At 35.1% G+C, this 22,417-nt stretch overlaps 1 protein-coding gene across 1 annotated transcript in view; it reads left to right on the forward strand.

Annotated features, from left to right (window-relative positions):
* LOC114053935 (RNA-binding Raly-like protein) overlaps positions 1-22,417 on the forward strand; it is a 382,357-nt gene that overhangs the window by 338,673 nt on the left and 21,267 nt on the right. The window contains exon 5 of the mRNA XM_027877079.1: positions 4,145-4,308. Coding sequence (XP_027732880.1) covers positions 4,145-4,308 — 164 coding nt within the window. The remainder of the gene's footprint in view (positions 1-4,144; positions 4,309-22,417) is intronic.

Here is a 22,417-nt window from a genome sequence, read left to right on the forward strand (position 1 = left end):
AATGAATATCAGTCTCAATTCATGCAACAGGGAGTCCAACTAATTTACCTAATGGCAATCAGTGATTTCAGTGAACAGTGTTTTCAGGGCTGCCACCATCCTCTGGAACTATTTTGTAAACTGACAACTTACTCAGTCTCTCCACTGCTATGCATGGAATGGCTTTCCATCTACCAAGTTGTGTGTCCCATGAACACCAAGATTTCTCAGTAGAAATCTGTCCCCACCTTGAAGGTCTTGACAATGAATTTGCACATCATGTCATTGTTTGTTTACTTCAGTGTTCTTCTCGGCCAAAGCTCTAGTAGGAGGTAAGTTTCTTTTGTCTTCTCTCTCAGCTGGGAAATACATTGGCTGTGTGAGTCTCTTCAGAGACTCCAAAACATAAATCAATAGGTAGGTATGACTGATACTCAAACACCAACAAAGTGTAAAAGCCAGTGGCATCATTCCTGGTAGAGCTGCACACATATTCTAGGAAAGTCATATATCAGCTGTGCTGAGATTTTCATTCTGGCTAGTCTCAACGCACCTAACATGTTCACCAGGTTATGGTTGAAACATTCAGATTATGGGGCCTCTTGAAGATGAAAAGGCATTGTATTAGATTTCTTAATACTTACTTTAATAAAAAGCTAACATGTCTTTAAGCAACATTTTGAAAGTTTCTGCCTTGGTCCAAATGGAAGTATATATAGTTAGAAATATTTTCCCACCTTATGAGTTGGTTACTTACCTCCAATATATGATGTATTCTTACTTTCTGAGAATAGCAAATGTCAAAATTTGGGGGAGAAGTAAGAGTTGGGTTGCTTGATTTGTTCAATCAAGTTATTTTACCACACTTAAAATAAGTGATAAGATACCCAATCAATCAATCACTTTCAATCTTAGGCTTTAGATAAAGTGCTAATGTACTTGGAATTGCAATGACCTTGCACAGGAAAAAAAGGTTTAAATAGGCCAAGGAAGCTTAGTCGTGATTCGTAGTTCATCCATAAAGCTAGTTTAGAACTGAGGTCATTTGAGAGGTTGAAGCAAGAGTGGCTTTCCTGAGCCACTGAGTAACTATTAGGCTGGATTGAGGGTCGGGGTATGATGCTGGTCTGGAAGAAGCAGAGAGGAGAGACCTTGCCTTCAGTTTTGACCAGATCTCATTGTCCTCCTCTCCCTTTGACTGGAGGAGGATTTTAGGAGCTTTGAAGGTCCAAAGGATTTTGGACTTCAAGTCTTCCCATTGGTATTTTAGTGGTCTCCCCAAATCAGATGAGTCTATATTTGGAGCCAAAGACACACTGGTCATAGATTCCTGGTTCTATAAGAAATCCAGTAAAGAAATTACATTAAACCTAAGGGTACTTTTTGAGCACCCCACAAATGGGAGAAAGACTTTCAGCAACCAGAAGCTGTGAGTTAGCCCCTTCTCCACATGTTACTTTAAGCTTGAGCCCACTTACCCATGGATTCTGTATGTACTTCTGGTAGAATATGCCACAGACCTTTGTGTCTGTGTTTTTGTACAAACAGTTCTTACTGCACCACCTTGTAAATGCCTTTTTTCTAAAAACTACTTAATGCTGACTGATAAAATAATTCTCCACTGATAACCTTAGGTGCAAGTACACTAATAGGGGCTGTAGTAGATTAAATTAGAGAATCACCTCTGACTCTTCCTGGGCACCCCTAGAATCATAAAGGAGAGATGTAACCTTCCTTTGGGAAATGAGACTCATTCATGAGAAAAGTAGGAATCTTGAGAGTTTATATGAATTACATTAGGTTCCTTCTTCCCAAAAACATATCAAGTAGATGTCCTCATTTTACAGATGAGAAGAAGGAGGCTCTGGAGATATTAAATGAATTGCTTATGTTCACCTAAGTGTTAAGTACCTGAGGTGGGAGGCTAACCTAGGTATCCTCATGTAGCACTATATTCCCAATGCAATGTGGTCTTTCCTAGGCTTTCTTAGGTGATACCTTAGGTCCTTTGCAATTCTAAAATTGTAAGGACCACCCCTTACTTTATAGATGAGGAAACTGTAAAATAGAGGTAAAGCGATTTGCCCAAGGACATTCAGTTAGTAAGTAGCAGAGCCACACCATGCTGCTTCCTCTAGTACCCCAGTTTATGGTTTATGAGTCAACCACCACAATAGTTTGTGTTGCATTGTAGAGACCGGAGTTTTTCACACTTGGAGAGATCTGAATCTTGGATATGTCCATTGGCATAGTCCTCTTCTTGTAGCTTTATGGTTTGGAATTCATGAGAGCACGATAATATTTGGTTGTATTCATGACATATGAAATATTCTGAATATAAAAGGCTTAAAAAAGAAATATAAAACGCTTTATGTGACTGAAATTAGAAGTAGGTTTACTTTATCTTTTATTATCTTGAAGACCTTACAGATATTGGTGGCCTTTATCACCTTTTCCAGCCTCATCTTCCCAAACAGTAACATATTGACTCATATCAAATCCAATGATAATGGTATCTTAGCTGTAATGGAGACTCTTGACCCTCTTGAACTGTCTTATTTCATCTTTCTTCCCTTCCAAATATCACTCAGCTTTTTCCTCAGAATGTGTTTATTCCATTTCAGAACATTTTACCTCTGATATAAGAAAATCTCTAAGTACTTTGGAGTTCTGTCTGGCAGTTTTAAAATTAGCTTTATACATTCCTTTTTTCCATTGTGTAATGATGTTTTTAAATTTTCCCCAGAGTGTCTTATCATGAAAGGATTCTTTTTTTAAAAATGGAATTACTGTCTCATTCATTTTTATGCCTAAGAGAAAACTAATTTTCCATACTAATATGTTATATAAGGCTTTTATTTTTTTCTCTGGCTTTTCTCTCTTGCTCACCATGACATTGGATTATTGCTATTGATTGTCTATTTTTAAAGATAGTACAAGAATTTAATCTATATAATGGGAGCACAATGTTATATGTAACCATTGTATTTCTTAAATCAATAACACTATTATCTTTAGAGTTGATTGCCTAATTACACATCTGGTTCATTGGGGGATAGTTTCACATTCTGGACAGCTAAATAAGTTCCAGGCTCAATAAGCTATTTTTTTTCCTCCTTTCCTTTATCGGGGTTGATGTTTTTTTTTTCTTCAGAAATGGTATAACAGTACAAACTATGTGCATCCATGCATGGTATGTATATACATAGATGGGTATCTGTTTTGTACATCTTAAGCTATTCAAGGAGAAAATATATTTACCATAGTTGCTGGCAATAAGATACTTTTGTTAATTTACAAGTAAACTTCCACGGACTTTTCATCCTGATTCTATTTCCTTACAAGACATTTTCATCAGCCAGCTGTATGACATTGACAAAATGTTGAGTGTGTCATCTCTGTGTTGTAGTTTCTTCATTTGTCATATGAACATAATAATACCTACCCTGCTCACTGCAAAGAGTGGTGAACATAAACATTATACAGAAAAACAGACGGAAGATTAATGTACACTAAGTGATAATAACACTGAATATTTATAGCACATTATAACCACATCAGATCATCATCAGTTCCAATAAGTGTGGGAATTACTACTTTCCATATATTTTGTATACCATTTATATGATTTTTATCTAACTAAACATAAGCACTATAGAGTTTATATGTGCAAGTGTGAACACATACACATATAGTGAAAATATTTGAAAAGGATATAGTGTTATATAAATATTATGTATTGTCACTAATTACCTAGACCATTCTCAGCATCTGAGCAGCATTACATTACAACACCCAAAGGGAAACCTACATATCTGAGAAACACCAAGTGCAAATCAGGAAGACTAAGGTTCAAAGACTTCTTCTGATATTTATTATGACCAACAGTATATTGTTAAGCAGTAAGCATGCACTGAGCACCTACTATGTGCCAGGTATTGTGCTAAGTACTGAAGATACAAGAAGAAAAATGAGAGTCCCTGCCTTGTAGGAACTTGCATTCCTAGAGACAGCATATGCATGTATAAGTATAAAGAAAATATATACAAAATAAATATATACCATATATGTGTGTGTATACATAGATACATAGATATCATAGATAATAGTCGATTGAATCTTCTAGTAGTAAGCCAAATCTAAGCACCAGTTCTATTTGTTGAAGGTTGTTTGATTACCACGGGCGTGTTCCCCCACCTCCCCGAGCAGTGATACCCCTGAAACGTCCCCGGGTGGCTGTGACAGCAACTCGTAGAGGCAAAGGTGTTTTTTCCATGAAAGGGGGATCGAAATCTACATCAAGTGGGACTTCTTCTTCAGGATCAAAATGTGAGTTATTTTCTTCACTGTTATTCCCTTTGAGAGAGTGTTTGAATATGTGGCACTGGAAAAATATGTCTATAGAATCAAAGCCCTATAATGCACCATTTTGACTTGGTGAAATAGTAAATCATAGTATTCAAAAGGGGGCACAAAATAGTTTTCAGGTTAAATGATTAGACAGTATTCATCATATCTGGACCATTTGCACATCAAAGCTATTAGTATGAACAAGTTACATGGCAATTTTCCTTCAAGGGTGACTATTAACTTGGAATGAATTTGTCTTACCATGATATCTTCAGCTCAATTCAGTTTAGTATTTTTAAGTGCCTGCTACTTTCAAGATACTGCAATGGGTACTGGGTATACAAAGACAAAAATTAAAGATTTCTTTTCCTTAAAGAGTTTGTATTATACAGGATAAGAAGAGAGCATTGACAACTGGTGCGGATGTCAGGAAAGGTTAAGGTGAACACAGGTGCTGAGTATTGAAGCAGTACAGAGGGAGTGGGAATGGGAAATGACCTGTGCAAAGATACAGAAACTGCAGGTAGAATGCTAAGAATGGGGACAGCAAATAGACCAGTTTGTAATGTAAAGTATGTTGGTAGAGATAATATGAAAGAAGTCTCGAAAGATAGATTGGAGATAAATGACAGGGGAGGGGCAAGAGGGGATAACATTAAATGCCAGAATGAGGACTTTCTATTTTATACTAGGGATAATAGGGAGTGATTAAGGATTTTTAATAGGAATGTGATGTGATCAGACATATACCTTAGAAGGATTATTTTGATAGCTATGTGGAGGAAGTGATGTAGAAGGGAGAGACTAGAAGCAGGGAAATCAATTAGGAACCTAATGTAATAGTGCTGGTAAGAGGCAACAAGGGGCTGAACTGAGCTATAGCAGCCATGGGAGTGAAAGAGGTTGATATATGCAGGAAATCTTATGGAAGTAGGATTGCCAATACTTGATGACTAGTTCAATATTGGAATAGTAAAGAAGAATCTGACTAGAAGGTTGATGGAAACCTAGAGGAGTAGGGGAAATGGTGAGTTAAGTTTTGAGCATGTTGATTTTGTGATACCAATCAGATATTCAGGCTGGTAACATAAAATTTAATATATCAAACTAATATAAATTTCTCAAAAATTGTTATATGATTACATATATACTTTGCCGTCTTTAGGCTCTTGACAATCATAGAATCATAGATCTAGAAGTGAAAGGATTATAGGGGCCATATAGTCTAACCCCCTCATTTTACAAATGAGGAAACTGAGGTCCAGAGAATTAAAATGACTTTCCTATGATTACAAAGGTAGTAAATATCATACACAAGATCTGAATCCAGGACATCTGACTCCAGAGTCAGTGCTCTTTTCACTGCACCACACTCACTTCTTTAAAGAATAATTTTTTTTTGGCTAGGCAGTGGGGTTAAGTGACTTGCCCAGGGTCACACAGCTAGTGAGTGTCAAGTGTCCGAGGCCAGAATTAAACTCAGGTCCTCCTGACTCCACGGCCAGTGCTCTATCCACTGTGCCATCTAGCTGCCCCTTTAAAGAGTAATTTTTTAAAAAATTGTACCTTCTTGTTTTTAAACCATTAATAAACTTTTGAACTGATACTTATGGGACTCTACAACACCACCATTATTATCAGATATTCATTTCTGAGGACAAGTTAGATGAACAATCTCTTTAGTGTAAAGTTTTCAGAAACAAAATAAAGGATTATAGTTTTGTTTTTCTGCCTCATTGTTTGTGATATACTAAGATTATTTTTAAGTTAACTTATCTTTCTGTTATGACTTAAAACCAGCGCAATACTTTACTTACAACCCTTGGAACATAGGATTTGGAGCTGAAAAGGACCTTAGAGTCATAGAATCTCAGAGGGAAAAGGTCATCTGATTCAATCTGTACTTCTAAAACGTCCCTGAAATGTCATTATCACAAGCCTCCACTTGCAGGCATCTCTATATAGTTAATTATATAACCAAAGTAATATAAATTTCTTGAAAATTGTTACATGATCACATATACTTTGCCATCTTTAGGCAAAAGACTATCATGAATATTGAGAAAACACTTTTATCCAAGGAAAACAGCAAACCAAAATTGGAGTTTTACAGATGAGAATATACCAAAGAATCTGTAGGAATAAATGAGCTCTTCAGCTGGGAGCCAGGTAAGACCTGAGCTCAAACCAAGAGTAGTAATGATCTGACTAAAGAGAGTCAGTTCTCTAGGGTGAACATGGTGGAGTCCAGGTTCGTATGTATGTGACTCTCAGGTCTCCCATTAGCCATTCAAAAGTTTTCACCTTACCTACCTCAACCTCTATAAAGGTATTCTTTCTAACTGTGTCCAACTTTTTCTGGGCAAATGAAGACTTATATTTAGATGTGTCCATATTGCTTCCCCAAACAAAATGAAAAATCCTTGAAGACAGATATGTTTTTGCTTGTGTCTTTTTTATACCTCACTTAATAAGGTGAAGTGAAAAGCGAAATTGTTATTGATTGATTGATATAAATAGAGAAAAAATTAAGTCCCGAGGCAACCTACTTCACTTTGGGAAGCTCTAGTTATTAGAAAGTTATCTAAACAACTACCATTTATTTTTCTGCAGCTTTCAATCATTGCTTTTAGTTCTGCTCTCTGGAGCCAACCAGAGCAAATCTAATCCTACTTCCATGTGACAGCCCTTTAAATACTTGAAGGCAACCAGCATGTTTTCTAAGTATTCTCTAGAATAAACATTCCCAGTTCCTTCAAGTGTTCCTCATATGATATTTCTCCAGCCCTCTAATCATTTTAGGAGAACGTCTCTTGATTTGCTCTTTATCTTTCTTGAAATGTGGAAAGCCAAACTGAATACAATAATGCAGACATTATCTAACCAATCAGTAAGGATTTGTTAGGGTTTTACTAGGTGCCAGCCTCTGTGTTGAGGGTACAAAAAAAAAATTCCAAACAGTCCCTTTCCTCAAGAAGATTATCTTCTAATGGGGAATATAATCTCTAAATAAATAGGTACATACAAGATACCTATGTAGTACATGAAAGGCAACCTTAGTAGGGAGGGCTTTAGAAGCCAAGGAGACCAGGAAAGGTTTCCTGCAAAAGATAAGGTTTGAGCAAAGTCCCGAAGGAATTCAGGAGTTCTAAAAGGAAGAGGTGAGTAGGGAGAATACTCCAGACAAAAGAGACAACCAAAGCAAAGGCATAGATCCAAATTCCTTCTAGTCACAATGACTCAATCTAAGAGTTTCTCAGCTCAAAATTAGTAGTAGTAGCAGTAGCAGTAGTAGTAGCAGCAGCAGCAGCAGTAGTAGTAGTAGTAGTAGTAGTAGTAGTAGTAGTAGTAGTAGCAGTAGCAGTAGTAGTAGCTAACATTTATATAGGATTTACTCTATGCCAGGCATTGTGCTAAGGGTTTACAATTATTGTCTCATTTAATCCTCTCAACAATCCTGGGGGGTAAGTACTGTTATTATCCCCATTTTAGAGATGAGGAAACTGAGACAGAGTTTAAGTGACTTGTTCAGAGTTACACAGCTAGTATATTTCCGAAGTCAGATTTGAACTCGGGTCCTCCTGATTCCAGGTCCAGTGCTATATCTACTGTGCCACTTAGCTATATAGGATCATAGTATTTTGAACTAGAAAAGATCCTAAAGATCATCTAGACCAGACCCCTAATCTCACATATCAGGATCATAGATCACTAATTGAGAAGCGGCTATTTAGTCTCACTTATTAATTTTCTGGATAAGGACACTGGAGCCGAAGGAGCTGAAGTAACTTACCCAAGGTCACACAGGTATTAAGTAAGAGATGAGATTTGAACCTCGATCCTCTAACTCCAAATTTATTGATCTTTCCACTGTACTATGCTGCCTTCAAGAAGCTGAAGCCCAGATGGCTTAAGTGCCCAAAGTTACACAGGAAGAAAATCCAACCCATTCATTTTACGGATAAGGAAAATGAGGCTCAGAGAAAGGTAAGGTGAAATGATTTGTCCATAGCCATAGATTTTGTGAATGGCAGAACGTGGGCCATGTCTTCTGACTCCAAAGTCAGCATGCTGCCCACAGTACTGTACTGCCTTTCTAGAAATAGCTATACCTTAACCAACATAAGAAATACTAAGATGAGTTTGAAGTTGAAGTGACATCCAATCCACCACACACTTATTAAGAACTGACTTTATGTCAGGCAATTTGCACGTGTGGTTAAGTGGCAGCTATGTAGAGAAATGGATAGATCACTGGGCTGGGAATTAGAAAGACTTGAAAATCCTGTGCTACATACTTGCTTACCGGTATGACCCTGGGCAAGTAACTTAACATCCCTCGGTCTCAATTTTCTCACTTACAAATTGACATGTGCTTCATGTGGTTGTTATGAGTATCAAATGAGATAGCATGTAGAAAGTGCTTTCCAAAGTTTAAAGTGCTTTCCAAAGTTTAAAGTGCTGTCTAAATGCTAGCTGTTATTGTTGTTGTTGTTACTATTATTATTATTCCTCTTATTAAGTTCAGGGAACAGTAATGACTTACTATCCTTGGAAATATCCTAATGTTCTGGCCTTAAAAGAACGTGTCTAGCTACATTGTGAACTTGATTATAGTTAGAATGAATGAATATAAGGATATCTAAATAGACATATAGAAAGGGAAAAATGACTACTTTTAGCCTAAAATTAGACTGGTGGTAAAAAAAAATTTAAGATGGAGAAATGCTAATCTTTCCATACAACAATCTTAAATTATGATTCCTATATTCTCTAAAATTTTGGAAGAAGGATATCATGTCCCCATATTTACTTCTTGAAGTAGCAACTGAAAATTGATTTCCTATAAAGTTCTGGGATATTTCAACATAACCAAAGTTTAAACATATTAGAGTAACACCCCATTTATCTGACAATCTCAAACTGAACTCATCTTTCAATTCCCACCTTGCCAGCCCACTCCATCCCCTAGTGATTTTTCTTGCTTTTGCACTTATCCATAATACACATTTGAAAATCAGCTCTATGCTGACTTATGATGTCTTTTGCTTTTTTGGATTGTTTTTTAAATTCTCATATGTTTAGTTTACCATTCCACAACTTTATATTGTATATTATATATATTTATATTGTATATTATATATATATATATTATCCACAATATTATAAATTCCTTGAGGGCACAATGCTTTACATTTTTCTCTATCCCTAACAATGGCTTGAACATGGTAAATGATAAGTAAATATTTATAGATATACTGATTGATTGAATCTTGGCAAAGGAAGAAGAGTGGGACCCAAGTTGAAGAAGGAGTATTCCTACAATCCTAGCCTTGTGTGCCAGAAACCATATAATCCTCAGTAGGTAAAAACAGAAATGAACAAAATAAGACAACACTTTGTATTAATTAATGTCTCTGTCTTGGGTTTATCTTTTTTTTTCTTCCAAAATTTACATTGACTACTATTTAGACAAAGACTTGTATTTCATAAACCCACGTTTCTCTTGCTTTTGATTATAGTGTGAAATTATAGTACTTGTTATGTAAAATCTAAAATATTTCAGAGTATCTTTCTTGACAACATCTTATTTTATCCTCACTAGAAAATTCCATAGGATAATAAATGGAAACCTCAAGCAAACACCCAATTAAATTTTAAATTCCAAAAAATAAGCAGCAAATAGAATACTGAGAAAGGAAAGTTCTTTGTAGAGCTAGTCTTCATTCATATTCCCTTAAGGTAATAGTCCATTAATTTAATTCAATTAATTTAATTTATTAAGCATCTACTTTGTGCCCAATATTGTGTTAGTTGCTATCAAGAAAAAAAATGAAAGAAATAGAAAGAGAAAGAGAACTCTCGAGGAGCTTCATTAAATAGAATTAATGGCAAAAGAAGAGTGCAGTACTGGTATTTTAGGGAGAAATTTAGAGGAAGAGTTGTTTTGGGGAAGATTGGTTAGCCTTAATTGATATAAATCCTGAAAGCAGACAAAATCAGAATTGGCTGCCTCAGGATTTCAAGAACTACTTATCACTAAAGGTCTTCAAGCAAGGTCTAGACGGCCACTTGTCTCAGATGTAACAGAGGAGACATCTGTCTAGGTAAGAGTTGGACTTTGAAGTCTCCTCCAATGCTAAAGTTGTATTCTAAGCCTTTAATTTCACATCATTTAACACAGTGTTCTGTATGTAGTGGCATCTATGAAATGATAACTCTGAATTATATGTGATTCCAAGATTCGGAGTGAGGAAAGTGAGGGAGATGAGGAAAGGAAAAGGGAAAAGCTACAAGGGTGATTATTCAAGGACTATTTATTACTGCAAAATGACTAAGAGCTTACATCAAATATTTTAATTCTCTATTGTGTTAACATTTGACTTTAATAAAATATGTAACATAAAAGGAAATTTATTCCTTGCTTATATTGTTCATATCTATATATTTAACTCATAATTCATGTAAATAAAAGTAGAAAGCATTATCTTTGTAAAATAAAAATATAAACAATTTTTTAAAAAAATTTGCACTGTGTCAGTATTAAGATAATTGAACCTTTGTTTGCATAGGAGCATGTCAAACTATTCTGTGCGTATTGGGAGTTGTATTTGAAAAAACTCTTATATAATTAGCCTAGTGCCTGGGTTTAATAATTACCTCAGAGTTCATACTATGAAGTCTAAACTATAAAGTCTTAAATGATTAGTTCAACCAGAAATAGATTTTTCAGGTATCCATGTTACTCATTCATTAATGACTTTGCCAGTATTTAATTGTTTGGCAAGTACAGGAGATAAAATTAATGTTGTGGCTTGCAAAATTCATCATTTTCAGCATACAGAAGTTTTTTTTAAAACATGATTAAATTCCTGAGGAGAAAAACTACATAAAGAGAAAATAAATTAACACAATAACTTGCCAACACCGAATACTGATAAGACTTTTTCAATGAATCAGCATAAGGTATTCTTGTCTCTCTTCATATCACTAAAAACTGGAGTAATAATCATCTCAGTCTTTATTGAATTCAATCAAATTGTGTAGTCATAAGATGAGTTTTACAGAAATGATGATTGCATTCAAGCATTTTAGAAAGAACAATAAATGTGTTATACGTATAGGCTATAGTTTCTTAATGGGGAAAAACATCACTCTGGCAAGAGTTCCCTTTCATATAATTAATATCTAATAAAAGAAATATCAATAGTTTTCAGTTCAAAGAGCCTTCAAAGGCAACCTAGTCCAATATTTACCTGTTCTTCAGAGCAACAAGCGGTAATCCAGCCTTTGCTGGTGGAACAAAGGATAGCATATTAGACTTCTAGCTGGGAAGATCTAAGTAAGTTACATTTTTGCTTTAGACACTTACCAGCTATATGACCCTGGGCAAGTCACTTTTCTTCTCTTAGACTCCTCTATAAGATGAGAATAATAATAGCACCTACTTCATGAGGTTGTTGTGAGAATCCAATGAGATAGCCTAGAAAGTGCTTTAAAACCTTATTTTTAAGCTTATTTTATAAGTGCTATATATGTGCTAGTTATTTTTATTCATGGAATTCCTAAATAGTTCTGTTCCTTCATGAAACTGTCAATCTGTAATTATTTGAAAAGGTGACAGTCTGAAAGAACAGCTAGGTGGCATAGTGAATAAAGTGCCAGGCCTGGAGTCAGGAAGATTCATCTTCCTGAGTTCAAATCTGGCCTCAGAAACTTACTAGCTGTGTGACCCTGGGTAAGTCACTTAGCTCTGTTTGCCTCAGTTTCCTCATCTGTAAAATGAACTGGAGAAGGAAATGACAAACCACTCTAGTATCTCTGGCAAGAAAGAGGCACAAAGAGTCAGACATGACTGAAAAATTACTGAACAGCAACAACAAAAACAGTTTGAAAGCAAAAAAAAAAACAATGTGGCTAGACAGAAAATTAAAGCTGATTCAATTCATCAAATATTCAGGATAATATTAAATGAGATAAAATGTGTAATGCAATTTGTAAACATTAAAACACTATATAAATGCTAGCTATTAATATTATATTATTATGTAGTCCTTAACATGTAATTTCACTATCAAAGGAAAGATGTAGGGGCAGCTGGGTTGCACAGTGGTTAGAGCACCAGCCCTGGAGTCAGGAGGACCTGAGTTCAAATCCGGCTTCAGACCAAACATTTGTCACTTATTAGCTGTGTGACCCTGGGCAAGTCACTTAACCCCAATTGCCTAAAAATTAAAAAAAAACTAAAATAAATTTTAAAATTTTTTTTAAAAAAAGGAAAGATGTAAATGCAATAAATAAATAAATGAGTGCCTGAAAGAATTTTCCAAAGACACTAAGCAAATTATTTCACTATGAACCTAAATGTCAGCTGATCTCCAAAGTGCTTCCAGCTCTAAATCCTATGATCCTATGATTTTTATATTAATTTATACCAGATACAGCAATAGAAATAAAGAAGTGTAATGGAAAAGAAATTCAATAAAATCTTTATTTGGTTAATGTTTGTGAATAGGCTATGTGCTCTCTTATAACAAAGATAATGGTTAAAATATTTCTAATCTAAAATGTTTTTACTGTCAAAATGAGTACTTTGCTGATGGGTGGGCCATGCTTTGTATCTTTCCAAATTAAAAATAGCAAAAATGTTTCTAGAGGATAAAGTATTTAACCAATTCCCGAGATTAGAACATTAACAGTCAGCTGCTTTTCCTGTATGCTTGTGTTCATAATATCAAAGTGTGTTTTGTCATCTAAATTCATGACTATAGAAGTACAGTCCAAATCCTATTGATTTTTTATGTCATCTGTCCCCTACTCTCTATTCTCCCTGCTGTGAGAATTGGCTCCAAGGGGTATTATAATAACCACCTAATTGGTTTCCCCACCTACATTCTATCTCACTAATCCATCCTGCATACCACCACCAGATTTATATTCCTAAAACAAATACATAGCATCAGTACACTGCTGATAAACTTTTTTGTTGCTGTTCAGAGCTATAATTTCATCAGTGTTGGGATCCCCTTCCTAGTAAAGAATCTCCTACCTATGCAGATACACAACTATTCTGCCACTTATGCTGTTAGAGAATTCCTTACACCATTGAGAAGTTATATATTTTATGACATCTAAAATCACAAAGCCACTGAACCCAGATCTTTCTGAATCCAAGATCAGCACCCCTTCCATTCCTCCACATTGCCACTCTGCTGATCAATTTTTAACAATCTGCCTTTGTTTGCACTAGTCCAGACTCCTCAACCTGGCATTTAAGATCATCTGCAATCACACGATATCCTACCTTTCACGCTACCCTTTACCCCCAACAACAACCTGTGCTTCATCCACATGGGTCTCTAAGCCGATCCTTAAGCACGGCCTATGCTGGTTCCTAACATCATAACATCCCAGTCTTGGACTTGGAAGGGCACTCTGAGGCTACTTCATTCAAATGGTAACTAAAGCATGAATACCCTCCACAGTATCCTCCAACACCTGGTCCTCCAGCCTCAATGAATATTCACTCAATCCAGGATACATTCTTGAAGCATGGGCTCTCGGGCAAGCCTGGGCACAAGGTCTACTTGAAGTTCTAGGCAATTCTTCTTGCTATGCACAAGCATAGCAATTTGTGTGTGCACACACACAAAATTGAGCTGAAATATTCCTTCTAACAAGCACAAGAGAGACAGTATTGCATCATGGACACAGATCCAGCTTCAGAGTTCGAAAATCCTACATGCAAGTCCAGCTACTGATTTATTCTGGCTGTGTTATCCTGGACAAGTCACTTAACCTCTCATTGTCTCATACAACTCTCTAAGACTGTAAAAGGCAGAGGAGTTGCCAGTCTGTAGGGGGAGTTTCTTTAATCCCTAGAATAACAACAACAACAATAATAATAACTAGAAATCATATTACACTTAGTTACTGTATTACATACTATATATTATAATATATTGTTAATTCTATAACTTCATATTTATCCTCATTTTTACACCCTTGCTTCAATCTTATACATGAAGTATCACCAGATCCCTGGTCTACCACTTGACCATTGACCGGTACAGCTAGGTACAGATTAATTCAAATAATTAATCCATTAAGTGGCCACATGTATTTGAATTTGCAATATTTTACATTCTAATTATGTAAAATATTGTAATTCGTTCCAGCCCAATGGATATATGCAGTACAAACTGAAATAATGTCACTATTTCATGTGATTCATTATTCATACTAATTGGAATCTAGCTATACCTTCCTCTTCAAAATTACTTTTTATCTACCTATAAAGAGATATAATCTACCTATAAAGAGACACATTAAGACATCCCCAGAATAGACTATATGCCCCTTAAGGAAAAAGACTATTTCATTTTGTCTTTTGAGCACTCAGCATAGCTCCTGGCACATAGTAATTCATTAATGATAATAATAATAATAATAATAATAATAGATAATGATAATAATAATAATAGATAACATTTATATAATGCTTACAAAGTGTTAGGCATTGTGCCAAATGCTTTACAATTATTAACTCGCTTGATCCTCACAAGAACCTTATCAACCAATCAATCAATATTTACTAAGAGTCTATTGTGTGCCAGGCACTGTGCTAAGTGCTGGGGATGGATAAAGGGGCAAAAGACTGTCTCTTCCTTCAAGGAGCTTACAATCCGTAGGAGAGACAACATACAAACAGGTATATGCAAAGAAAGCTATATATAGGATATATAGGAAATAATTAACAGAGGGAAGGCACTGGAATTAAGAGCAATTGGGAAAGGTTTCCCATAGAAGGTGGAATTTTAGTTGGGACTTAAAGGAAGCCGGAGAGGTCAATGGTTGGAGATGAAGAAGGGGAGCATTCTAGGCATGGAGTACAGCCAGAGAAAATACAGAGATGGAGTATCCAGGAGGCCAGTGTCACTGAGTTGAAGAATATATGTCAGGTGTAGGAAAACTGGAAAAGTAGGAAGGGGTTAAGCTATCCCCATTTTGCAGATGAGGAAGCTGAGGCAAACAGAGGTTAAGTAACTTACCCAGGGTCACATTGCTAGTAATAATGATAATGATAATAATAATAATAATAATAGTATTTACGCAGTACTTACTATGTGCCAGGCACTGTGCTAAGCATCTTACTATTATGATTTCATTTGATCCCACTACAATCCTGGGAGTTGGTTGCTATTATTATCTCCATTTAACAGATTAGGAAATTGAAATAAATGGAAATTGAATGACTTGACCAGGGTCACACAGGTAGTATCTAAGGCCATATTTGATCTGATCTTCCTGACTCCAGGCCTGAAGCTCTCTCCATTGTGCCACCTAGTTTCTCCCTGTTATTTGCTTGTTCTTTAATCATTTGATTTTTAAGCTGTGGAATCATCCATAGTCACTTTCTCTTTTTTTCTTCATCAATATCATTTATAGTTTTATGTTCAAAACTCCATTCTTAAGAAGCTCTTGGTCTCCTTGGTCATGGAAAGCTACCTAGCTTTTCTCTGAACTCTTAGAAAACTGTTTCCCTAAAGTCTAGAGAACAAGTCTCATTATGATCCCTATTCCCTTCTTTATCTGCGTAAGGAACTTCTAGGTTACTCCAAAATTTAAAAAGATTCTACTACAGCTTTATCCTTCTATATCCATGGATCTCGTTATTTTCACTTTGATAAACAGGTACTACTTATTGATCAGATTTAAGCTCACAACAGTTAGTCAGTTACCAGGCAACAAGCCTTTGGTAAGCACTTACTGCATGCTGTAAAAAATAATAGTATTACTTATCATTTGACATTTTACTACAATTCCTAGGCTATGTCTCCACCAGCATTTGGAAAATATTATTCTAAATCAAGTCTAATTTTTTTAAATTTTTAATTATTTATTAATTAATTATAGAAAAAAATCATTCTAAGTCTAACTCAAATTATTTCTGGAAGCAATTTAACCATTATTTGTAATGGTTTATGTGAAAGGAGGCAATGAGAGGGATGGGGCTAACAAAGAAAGGTAAAGTATTAGAATTATCTGCATAGTTGTCCCAATTCCCCAATAACTCAGATCTTCCTTCTGTCCCCTATGAACTCTCTGAAGCACAGATTATAGCTTACCAAAATTTGCTATCTTCTTTACAATCTATTCTAGCTCTCTGGACACAGGCACTTAATGATGGTTTGCTGCCATTATTTTTTAAAACACCCTTTTTTGTCTATTGCTTTCTTTTCTTTTTATCTCAAAATTGTCTTCTGTCATCTTATTTTCCTTAACTATGCTTACATATATTATAAACAGCTATTCATATTTGTACATAATGCTACCCATGGCAGTTGCCCTGGGTACAAAATGACTGACCCACGGGCATACTCTAAAGTAATTCAATAATAATTAATGGTAGAGGAACTTGGTGTTGGTTTCAGTAAAAGGCACAAAAAAAAATGAGCTTAGATCATTAAAATTTCTAGCATCTTGCAGAGAAGTATGTGAATAGTAAAAGAACTAGGTGGAGGGAAGGATTTATTTCAAATGCATCAGATTGCTCAAAAATAAATTAATCTGTATTAATAAATTAAATTCTGTCTGTTCACAGCTTGCTTCCAGACCATAACATATTTTGAGTAAATTTAAAATCTGAGCCTGCTTTATCTTAACCCATTGCCCAGCTCTTAAATCCAAATGCTAGAAAAACTATATAAGATATGGATTTTGTGTGGGTACCACAATTGCAAAATAATAGCCAAGAACTGATTACAAACCACATCAATTATTCAGTTACTCACTGCCTATCATATATAAAATACTGGGCCAGCTGCTCTGAGGGGCCCAAAAAAGTACAGAGCCCCTCTCTGTTCCTAGGGAGGTTCTTGGAATCCACATCAATTTTAAAAAAACCATAAGTACTTGTTGCCTCAGACAGCTGACCTCATTTCTCCTCAAAGTCCTCCTTTCTACAAGGTTATTTTAATTCTTCTGATTACATCATTTATCCCTTTAAAAAAAAAGAAACATTTATTGAGCAATAAGAACATCAAAATTGTGTAGTCATCAATCTTTTAAACATCCCTTTATCAGTTTTTACATTCCCCTTTAATTAAAAAAAAATGTATGACCAGGGCTTAAAGAGTTCGAACTTAGAATTGTTGCTTGTTGTTCAGTTGGTTTCAGTCATGTCCCAGATGTGGGTATCGTAGTTTAGAAAGGATAATTATAAACTGAAGAACCACTAGGATGAAGAAGGTCTTCAGATTTACAACCATAAAAAGATTGAATTAAGGAATTGGAATGTTTATCTTGAAGAGGTCATGGGGAGGCCTCTTAGCTCTCTTTATGTACTAAAAAGTTATTCTGTGGTAGAGGGATAGACTTTTCTCCTTGTCCGAAGGTTCAGAACCAGGCACAATGCATAGAAGTTGCAAAGAGTTAGGCTTATTAAAAGAGAAAGTTTCTACCATTTAGAATAGAATGGACTGTTTTGAGACAGAAAGAGTTCCCCTTTAGCTAGGGTCTTCAAGCAAAAGCTGGATGACCACTTACCTTGTTTGTTATCATGGGGATTCTTTTTCGATATTGTAAGACTAGAAAATCAAAGTGGTCCCTTCCTACTCTGAAATGCTATAATTCTGTGAATATGGACAAGTTATTTTCCTCTCTGAGCTTCAATTTCTTCCTTCAAAAAATGAGAATAAAGACACCAACTGCTGACTGCACAGTGTGGTTGTGAGGAGCAATACTTTGTATGACTTTAAACAGCATAAAGAGTTATTATTATTATTATTATTATGATTATGATTACCAAATGAGAGTAGAATGGATCAGGCCCAAAGGTAACAAAAGATCATAGGGTCAATGTAAGAAGACAGTAACAGGTCTTAGGTTTCAAATTGTTTTAGGAGCCACATTGAGATTTTTAAAGTATAAACAAATATAAGACAGGCAATCACATTCCTATTGCAAAAAAAAAATGATTTTGCAGTTTTGGAAAGGACTCCATTAGTTTTCATCAACAATCCCATTTTGACCTGCCATTTTCTTGTGCATTGAAATTTAAAGCAATAGGACAAAATGTTTGACGTTTTATTTGATAGCTTTAAGTAAAACTACATAACATGCTCCTAGCAAAAGAAATGTGGATCATTCTTCAAAGGAGAATCAATTTTCTGTTGTGGCAGAAAATGTTTTTTTCAGATTTATCTACAACTCAAAAATGATAGTTTCATATCTCCCAAATAATTGACATGAGGCATAATTCCTTATTTTAAAACTGTATTCTCCTGCCTGTTGTTTGGCATTTTTAAAGTAACAATTCCCAATTGATTCCTAAGCCTTGTGATTTTTATTTCACAAATGACTTGGCAACCTAAGAAAATGCAAATAAATAACTGCTTTTATAATTGAGAATTTTTAAGGGAAAAAACCTTGCCTGATCTATTTTGTTAATAAGATTTAAGCATAAAGCATTTTTCTAACTTTAAAATCTCTTAAAATGAGATTATAATTGAACTATGACTATAGCTCAAGCAGAAATAGAATTGTAATATATTTTGATTAAATATTAAATGTTTCCTGAGGGTTGAAGAGAGTCAAACTAAATGTTCCATTTGGTTCAGTAATCCTCAGGGAATGCCCAATGTGAGATCATTATAAGTGAAAAAGAAGAAAGTAGATGTAGAAAATCATGTTCTTTGGAAATGTGGAACTAAATTGGATATCTGGGCATTATTGAAATGAAGAACTTCACTTTATCATTCTCGGCTCATTTATACAATACAGACACATACATATACAGGAATATCTTACAATGAATAATTGAAGTATATAGGTAACTCAAAATCTGGCCTTCATTATACTATAAATTCTTTGCTAGCAAGGATTGTTTCATTTCTTGTAATTATACCCCTACCATCTAACAGTGCTTGGCACATAATAGGCACTTAACAAATGCTTGTTGATTGATTGATTAATTTGTGCATAATGATAACCTCTTTTTGCTCACAATTTCCATCTAATATCCTCCTTTCCTATAATGATAATTCATATTTATATTGTACTTTTCTCATCACACCCCTATCAAGTAAGTAGTGTATATATTATTATCACCATCTTACAGATGAAGAAACTAAGTCTCAGAGAGATAAAGTGTCTTACTCATTAATACTATTAATAAATGGTAGAGGTTGTATTCAAAGCCAGATTTCATGATTTTTTTATACCAGTCTACTAACAAGTAGCAAAAATAACTTGTTTAACTCTCCTGGTTTTTATTCACCTTACCTACTTTCTTGTGAAGATACTCACAAGAAATAAAATAGCCTGAAGCTGATATAAAACTACTAGCCATACTTGTTGAGTCAAGTTGTTTAAGCAGTTCTATATCCATCTAATTATAATATTGAACCCATACCTCTCTATCTTTTATACATGAATGGAATAAGAGACTTTATCAAGTGCTTTACTAAAAGTCAATAAACTATATCTATAGCATTCCTCTGACCTACTGGGCTAGTAACCCTCTTAACAAAAGAAATTAGATTAGTCTGACATGACTTATTCTCATAAAGCTTTGCTGGCTCTTTGTGATCACTGCCCCCTTTCCTGAATGTCCATTAACCATACCTTTAATAATGTAGTAGAATTTTGCTAGGAATCAAAGTCAAGCTCACTGGACTCTAGTTTGCATGCTCCATTCTCTTCCTTTTTTGTTTTTCTTAATTGGAACATTTGCTATTTTCCAGTATTGTTTTGCCTCTCCAGTTCTCCAGTCTTTCAGAGATTATTGAAAGTGATTCAACAACCACATTTGCCCGTTCTTTCAGTACCCTAGCTGTATTTCTTCTGAGCCATCTGGGCCAAATGAATTGAATTCATCAAAGGCAGCTAGGTCTCTCTTAAAGTCCCCTTAAATATTTGGATATCAGCTGTCTGTCAGCCATTTTGTGCTGTTGATTCCAATCTAATGATCATTCTTCTTGGCAGAAGACATGGGAATAAAATAAGAGTTGAACAGCTTTGCCTTTTCTTAGGGTCAATTATAATTCCTTTGTCTATATTGAGCAGTGGTACTCCTACCTTTTCATTCTTCTTACAATTTGCATCCCATCACCCTATTCCACTCCAACATACTATATGATCCAGTAACAGTGTCCCCATTCCCATTTCTCCAGCAAGATAATCTATCTCCTGACATTTTCACTGTCTCTCCCCCATGCCTGGAATTCACTCCCTCCTCACCTCTATCTCTTGCCCTCTTTGACTTTATTCAAATCCCGGTAAAATCCTACCTTCTACAGGAAGCCTTTCTTGATCCTCACTTAATTCTAGTGCCTTCTGCCTCATGATTGTCCCCAATTTGTCATGTATATATTGTATTTATGCATAATTGTTTTCCTGTTGTCTCTCCTACTAGACTCTGAGTTCTTTGAGAGCAGGAGGCTATTTTTGCCTTTCTTTGTATCTTTAGTGATTACCACAGTGTTTGACATGTAGTAGGCATTTAATGTTTGTTATCTGACTATCCTTTCTTTGATTATTTAATTTGCCCAAATATATATATATATATTTAAATAACCCTTTTTGTTGCCCCTAAATGGCAAAAAATGCCTTTGAAAATGGATAAATGAGGAGACTTTTCCCTGGGAAAAGGGAAAAAGAGAGGGCAGATGACAGTTATTAAAGGGATAACTTTATGAATATGAGGTAAAGAACCTTGGATTTGAAGGCACAATACCTGGCTTCATGTCAAGACTCTCATACTTACTAGCTGTTTGACAATGGGAAAGTCCATTTTTCTCTCTCTAGGACTCAATTTTTTTGAGCTAAATAGGTGATAATTATATTTACAGTAACAACCTCTAGGGACTGTTATAAGTATCAGTAGAATAATTCAGGCAAAAATATCAAGGTCCTATGGTTTCATCCATGTGAGAACTCTCTCAATCAATACAACAAATCTATAATAACATCTTAAATATTTGTCTGATGGTAATAAGGGTTAAGTGACTTTCCCATACAGGTAATATCAAAGTCAGGATTTGAATCTGGGTTCTTATAACTCCAACTCTAAAACTCTAGTGCTTTCTGTCTGTTAATTCTTTCCTATTTATCCTATATATAACTTGTTTTGTATATATTTGTTTACCTCTTGTGTCCCTCATTAGATTGTAAGCTCCTTGAGGGCAAAGACTATCTTTTACCTCTTTTGGTATTCCTAAAGCTTAGCACAGTACCTAGCACATAGGAGGTGCTTAATAAATGTTTGTTGGGGAAAAAACAAATGAATGTTTGTTGGTTGTTTGGTTGATCTAGCCACTAAACCACGTAGTCTTAAATTACATTAGGCCTGTGAGTCAAAATAGTCATAGTTTTCAAAGTAGTAGTTGTTGCTTCCATTTTTGTTGTTATTTATTCACTTAACATACAAATCTCAAATGATGTTTTAATTCAAGCATTGGTGTGTTCTCAGTCTGCAGCATCAGGACATTTTCTGTTGTAGTAAAGAATAGTTTATCAATTTTTCAATCATAAGAACTAATCAGCAGAATTTCCTTTCTACTTCATGAAAATATAAGAAAAATGTTTTCCTAAACTGCCCTCAACTATTACAAATTGTAATCATTTCCATGGATTCAAAAACAAAAACAATAATTTTGTGGAGGAGCTAAGATTTCTGATGCAAAAGAGGAGCAATTGTTATGAATGCAGATAATCTGAAAGCACTCAGGGGTCCCCTAAATATATATCTCCCACTCCCAGTTAAATCCAATGGTGTTTGTCACAAAGTGTGATGGGACCTCTTTAGTCAGAAACAGGGTGCCTTTGGCTTTCTTCCTATGTAAGGGAAGAGCTCATTCCCTTGGGGCCAACTCTGTGAGTAGATAAGGTTGGTGACTACTTTGTTGGTGTGATTTGAGAACCTACTATTTGTAAAACACAGAACTAGTTCCTTAATGTGGTAACAAAGTTGTTGTTTGGGGGAAGAAGTGGGAAGAATTTATTATTTATTTGTTTTGAACATTCTGTCCCTCCCTTCCATATGTCCCCCAATCACTGAGAAGAAAGCAATATATCAATTATACCT

This window comes from Vombatus ursinus, unplaced genomic scaffold (assembly GCF_900497805.2).
Source record: "Vombatus ursinus unplaced genomic scaffold, bare-nosed wombat genome assembly UNPS02014812.1, whole genome shotgun sequence".
Taxonomy (NCBI): domain Eukaryota; kingdom Metazoa; phylum Chordata; class Mammalia; order Diprotodontia; family Vombatidae; genus Vombatus; species Vombatus ursinus.